This window comes from Numenius arquata, chromosome 4 (genome assembly GCF_964106895.1).
Source record: "Numenius arquata chromosome 4, bNumArq3.hap1.1, whole genome shotgun sequence".
Taxonomy (NCBI): domain Eukaryota; kingdom Metazoa; phylum Chordata; class Aves; order Charadriiformes; family Scolopacidae; genus Numenius; species Numenius arquata.
In genome coordinates, this window is record NC_133579.1 from 72,710,164 (window position 1) to 72,716,391 (window position 6,228).

Below are 6,228 nucleotides of genomic sequence, written 5' to 3' on the forward strand. Positions count from 1 at the left end.
CCAGTAAAAGAAAGAAGGCTTAAGTTGGTTTCTATTTGTGGCTACTAGTCACGTCTTCAGGAAACGGCACACACACAAAAAGGCAGAGGTCTCTACATGAACTACCTCTGAATCAACCAAGAATTCAGGTGAATAGGAAAGGTGAAAGAAAGATTTAAGTTCCACAAAAGTCTAAAGCCCATCTAAGGTCCTCTGAAGAGGACAAAAACGACAAGGGCACAAAGACAGCTGTGCTTTAACTGAACTTTTTAATATGGGGATGGATACAATTGATACACTGTAAGCCAGTCAACAATTTTCACTGAAATCTTATTGTCTTAGTGAATAAATTAATGGTCAGCAGAACGATAAGAAAAGCAAGAATTGAGTAAAGTATTACAAATCCTTTGAGGAAGGCTTCCACTGCTACAGTTATGGCTTTCACTGATACACGCTCAAAAATATATTACGACAACTCTTACTTCTCCAAATGCCTCCGCTGCAGCACCTGCAATATTTCAATGACTAACTCATTAAATGACTTATAGTCCATTATCAGGCGGGCAGCTCTTTGGTAAAGGTGTGGCAGCAGGTTCTTTACTTTCTGTCAATGCTCGCGGCTGATGGACAAAAACACTGAACTTGACACCTTGGTTAGCCGCTGCCCTCACAAAACCACTATTTGCAGTCATGGTGATGGCTTTCAAAGTGTCTCCTGTCCCAAAAATGGTAAGAGAACGGCTATTGATTTTTGAACTAGCCACTAGTCCTAAGGCACGGTCAGATGGCTGATCTGGCACCACATTAATTCTTTTAATGAGCAACGCAGCTCTCTCTTTCTCCCCAGGTCCTCCCAGCGTTCCCAAGATGGACTGAAAATCTCTGACAGCAGATTCACAGGCAAAGAGCTCTTTCCCCTCCATGAACTCCTCCAGCTGAGGCAGGACTCTCTCCCTCCTTTCTTGAGCCGCTTGCTCTGTTAGCACTTTTTCTTTGAAGATGAAGTAGCAGCCACCATAGCTCAGAGCAGAGACGTAAGTTATTAAGGTAGTGATGTCCAGGTTAACCCTATTGCACACGTTGACTTTGATCTGGGTAGGAAAAGCAATGCTGGCCACTAAATTCTCCCGGTCTACTCTGGTCACCTGCAGGAGTTCAGGGCCTTCTTCATCTGATTCACTGGCACTAAGGTGCTGGTTTTCTGTAGGTGGCTCTGCTAGTAAGTTCACAGCCACAACGTCTCCTCGCACAGATATTCCCATTTCCTCGAGCCTCTCTGCCATAGGACTGGACACGCTGTTGTAGAACGCAAAGATTATGTGGGGATTGCTGTACTCCACTGGCTGCTGATGGCTTGCTTGCAGAAAGTCCTCCGCCTGCTCGATGATGCTTTTGTCACCATACTGGCCTCTCCCCAGCCAGATGTTGTGCAGGGCCTCAGCCTTCCGACCGATGGCCTTCACCCACGTGTGACCTCCGTTTGCGACGACATCTACCACCAGCGTCTGTTTGTCTCCAAACTTGTCCTCATAGGCAAAGACATGGAGGACACTGACAACATCCTCCAGGTTCTCCGCTGACTGAATAATGGCTTGGAGATGGGTAAGGTTTGTACTCTGCAGATGGGATTCTTTAATGGCCACCTTCCCTGCCTCCACCTTGTGTAAGAAGTTTAGCTCAGCCTTCAGTTTGCCACATAGTTTTGCCCCACCTTCTATTCTCCTTTTCTGGGACTTGGAAAGGGCTTCGGCTCTCTTGATCAATTCTTTCGCAAGGGCAATTCTTTCACAAAGCAGCGACTGCACAGACATGTTGGAAACATTATTCCTATAAGCGAAAGCAAAGGAGAAGATTATTCTTGGCCATGCAATAACAAAGACAGTCAAAGGAGGTCTTTGCAACAGTATACGCTGGAGTTTTGCAGTAGATTTAGTCCAACAGCTACCATTATTGCAAAGCACAAGCATCAGGAACCTCAGCACAAGACCCACCAAAGAGTTAAATTCTTTTCCTTTGCCTCTGGGGCTCCAACCTACCACCTTTAGAAGATCTCTGTTCTCAGCAAGGGAGAAGAGCAGTATTCAAGTCTCCACACACTCCTTGAAGGTTATTGGGTTTTCCCTCCCCACACGAGCCCTTCACTGAGCTAGTCACTGAGAGAGACCTCAGCTCTCGCAGCCCATTTGCTGAAGTTGCCATCCAGAGCAAAATTAGAAATCCTATTAATGCCATAAGCAAATCTCACCTCCTGCTCTCACCACAGCTGCCATTAAAATATAAGAGCTACCCACCACGCTTACAGACATACGTAAAAACTGTGAAGTCTGGATCATAGCAAGTATTTTAACACAGCACAGAGGAAGCCCGTCATATTTCACAATTATGGGTAGCACAGCTCTGTCCCCTCCAGCTTTCAACTTACACTGCACAGCTCAGTGAATGAGCCCCTAACAACCCCATGGCAAAGTTTCAACGTTACACAGCATCACAACAGACTACGATTCATAGTTCTAGAGCCAGGAGGATCTGGAAATTTCTGTGTTTTCTAGTTCTACCAGAGATTTACTGTGTTGTATCTGCTGAGTCTATTCCTTCACAACCATATTACTTTAGTATGTCTCCCTGAGGAAAGTATGATAGGAATTACTTAACTGAATGTGGGCTGGATTTGAAAAATCCAGGATTCAATACCACAGGAAACAATACCATTTTTTTATGCCATGCAGTAAATACCCACTATGAATAGTGAAATTAATCCAGTTTGAATCCCAACTACAAGCATAAACACATGCTGCTGTAATTCTTACCTAAGCTGCACGTTGAAGCAAACTGGTATTAAGGGGCAAGACAAACACAGCTTCAGCTGAAAACGAGCAACAGGATACGGCCTGGGTCCTGCAACAGGCTCTGCCAAGGCAACCGTGGAGCCTGGCTTCCAGAGGTTGAAATCACCCTTGCATTATGCAGAAGCTCAAACACAGTCACCATTAACTGCTACTGGCCCGGTCAATACCCAACATCACCAAAATTTTCCTCTTCTTCTCAACCAAAAAAGCTTAACGTCTTCCAAGATGATCTACTGACCCTCTTGGGAGCGAGAGGAGGCCAGGGAAAGCAGCCCTGCCCCCTGAAGGCCCTCACCATCGCCACAAGGTCATTCTTAAACGTAAAGCAACGAGTAAAACCCCACAGTTACTACTTTGGCACCTCTCACCACAGCAGCTTTGACTTCTACAGACATATAAAAAGGCTCCCAGACAAAGCTTACTTCGAGTTTTTCGGTGACAGCAAGCCCACAAACCCAACTACTTTTTCAGCACAACCGCGGCGAGTAACAGGCAAATCCCCTCCTCCCCTCCCCATCAACCACAAGGGCTCAGGAGAAGAACTACTGCTTAAAATGTGGTGGGGGAAATAAAATAAAATAAAATAAAATAAAATAAAATAAAATAAAATAAAATAAAATAAAATAAAATAAAATAAAATAAATACCCAAAACACTAAAACCCTTCACAGAAATGCTTGCTGTTACGGGGAGCCGCTCGCTGAAGCACCGCCTCAGCCCGCCGCGCATGCGCAGGAAGCAGGGCCGGCGGGCACCCAACGTGCTCGCCCGCCATTTGAGGGCGCCCCTCAGCAGCCACGCACAGCCCCCGCCGCTTTACCCCGCTCCCTTTCCCTCAGGGCCCGCGTCTCCCCTCGGCGAGCAGCGGCGGGAACGGCCGCCCTTCCCCGCCCGCCACCCCGACCTCCGCGGCGCTCCGGCATCACGTGGAGGAAGCGCCGGGGAGGCCGCGGCGCCATCTTGGGTGAGGGCAGAGCGTCCTCGGGCTCGCTCCCAGCCCCTCTCGGCGGCGGCTGCGGACCCCGGGGGAGCCCCGGCGGCCGGCCCTGGCCGCGCCTCCTTGTTTCACCCTCAGCCGACACACCTTCCTCGGCTGGGCGGGCGGCGGAGCTGCGGTTTCCCCTATCGTAGCGTGTCCCGTCCCCCTTCCAGGTCACTATTAGGGTGTACCAAGCCCGGGCCCGCCTCACCGCCCCCGGTCTCGCATCTCCGGGCCTCACTCCCTCCCCGCCGCCTTCACCCGGCGCCCCAGCCCATACTCACACCCCGGCGGTAGCAGCCTTCGCCCCGGGCAGCGGTAGGAGGCGGCCCGGGTCGGCGTGGCGCGGCTCGGCTCGGCCCAGCGCGGCCCAGCGCCTCCCCCGAGGCCGCCGGGCGGGGACAGCCGCCCCACCCGCCCCGGCACCGGCCCTCCCGGCCTGGCTCTCCTCCGCGGCCTGCCTGAAATAAATACGTATTTTATCCACAGAACCCTTTATTTAAGGAGCGAAGACACTGCATTAGGTCAGAAAGGTCAGAGACAAGCCAGCCCGGGCTTGGACCTGAGCCGAGAAGAAGGAACCAAGGCTCAGTGGATGTTGGGCCCATGAAGGTCAGGTACCACACCTCTTACCTTCTATCACACTGGAACCTACTTAAAGTCATAACCCCACGAAAGGGTGACACTGTTCGCACATCCTGATCCTACTAGTTAAATAAAGCCCGAGGCGATTCCCTGTTCTCACAGGTGTCAGGAATCCTGAGTTCCTCAGAGCAGATCATCTTCCAGGACATGCAAATCAAGAACTTTTACCTCCTTTTAAGTGACCAGTGTCTCTTTTTCTTCTTTCAGATGACTGCGTTAGGAACAAGATAAATGAAGCAAAGTCATACTTCACGGTCAGCTTAAGTAAATCATGGAATCATAGAATTGTCCAGGTTGGAAGGGACCTTTCAGATCATCTCATTCAACCATCAACCTAACTCTGATAAAACCCATCACTAAACCATGTCTCTAAGCACTATGTCAACACTTTACCAGAAAAGGAAGCAAACAGAGACTATTTCACAGCTTGTTTCGTGTAGTGTAGACTTAGACTGGTCATCTTATAACAGCGCAATTCTACCATGTACGAAATACAGTAGTTGAGCCCTTCTACACCAATATAAAAGATAAAGGACAGCCCTTTCCACCGAAACTCCCATACCGCACCACACCACAATTAACTGGAAAAGTGCACACCCTTCACAGAATCATAGAATTGTTTACATTGAAAACCACCTTTAAAATCATCAAGTCCAACGTTAACCTCGCACTGCCAAGTCCATCACTAAACCATGTCCCTAAGTGCCATATCAAGTAATCAAGCTTGTCATTTGTCATTTCTTACAAACGAGCAGTTTGTCCACTTTATTCCCCCTCGACCCCACTTTCTGCAGTTATTTCACAAAAGATAAACAAAGCTAATATAGAACTAAAAAAATGCCACTTTCTGAAAATGCCCACAATTAGTATAATTTGCTACTCCACTGCACTAATATCTCTCACTCCTGAAGTAATGTTATTTGAGAAATACATCTCCAAATTAAAATCACCATTTCTTAAATTCCAGGGATTTAGAATGGAAAAAGATGTAAATTAGTTCCCTGGTGTTTAAAGGGTCCCTTTAAATACTAGATAAAATTTAATTACTATGCTTGATGTGCAGTCATCTGAGTATGGCAACGATTTTCTTCAGTGTAGGATTAAGCAGTTTAAAAAAAAAAAACACCACGCTCCAAATCATACCACTTTCCCTGTTAGAACAGCGCAATATCAAGGTCTATCCACCTACCACTAAGAAAACTACCTATAAATAAAGCCTGAATTCAAAATACTATTCATATTCTTTCCAAGTAACACCGAGTCCCATGAAGTCTGATTCTCTGCGGGGTTTAAATATTATCATAGAATCATGGAATCGTCTAGGTTGGAAGAGACCCCCGGGATCATCGAGTCCAACCATTTACCCTACTCTACAAAGTTCTCCCCTACACCATATCCCCCAACACCGCATCTAAACGGCTCTTAAACACATCCAGGGATGGTGACTCAACCCCCTCCCTGGGCAGCCTGTTCCAATGCCCGACCACTCTTTCTGTGAAAAATTCTTTCCTAATGTTTAGTCTAAACCTACCCTGTTGGAGCTTGAAGCCATTCCCTCTTGTTCTGTCATTAATTACCTGTGCGAAGAGACCAGCACCAACCTCTCTACAGTGTCCTTTCAAGTAGTTGTAGAGAGTGATGAGGTCTCCCCTCAGCCTCCTCTTCCTCATACTAAACAGTCCCAGCTCCCTCAATCGTTCTTCGTACGATTTATTCTCCAGGCCCTTCACCAGCTTCGTTGCCCTCCTCTGCACTCGCTCCAGCACCTCGATATCTCTCT

The 6,228-nt window shown here is 47.8% G+C and overlaps 1 protein-coding gene across 3 annotated transcripts; it reads right to left on the reverse strand.

Moving 5' to 3' along the window:
* Positions 1-229: 229 nt before the first annotated feature.
* C4H7orf25 (chromosome 4 C7orf25 homolog) lies at positions 230-4,187 on the reverse strand. 3 transcript variants are annotated; one of them, XM_074146722.1, is made up of 2 exons: positions 4,088-4,187; positions 230-1,806 (listed from the first exon to the last, which is right to left on the reverse strand). In XM_074146722.1, the coding sequence occupies exon 2, from the start codon at positions 1,788-1,790 to the stop codon at positions 522-524; it is 1,269 nt and encodes a 422-aa protein (XP_074002823.1). In that variant the 5' UTR covers positions 1,791-1,806; positions 4,088-4,187; the 3' UTR covers positions 230-521. The 3 variants fall into 3 exon arrangements, with proteins under 3 accessions (XP_074002823.1, XP_074002824.1, XP_074002825.1); XM_074146723.1 differs by lacking the exon at positions 4,088-4,187 and adding an exon at positions 3,472-3,534 and having other exon boundaries at positions 236-1,806; XM_074146724.1 differs by lacking the exon at positions 4,088-4,187 and adding an exon at positions 2,787-2,885 and having other exon boundaries at positions 236-1,806.
* Between the last annotated feature and the right edge of the window lie 2,041 nt (positions 4,188-6,228).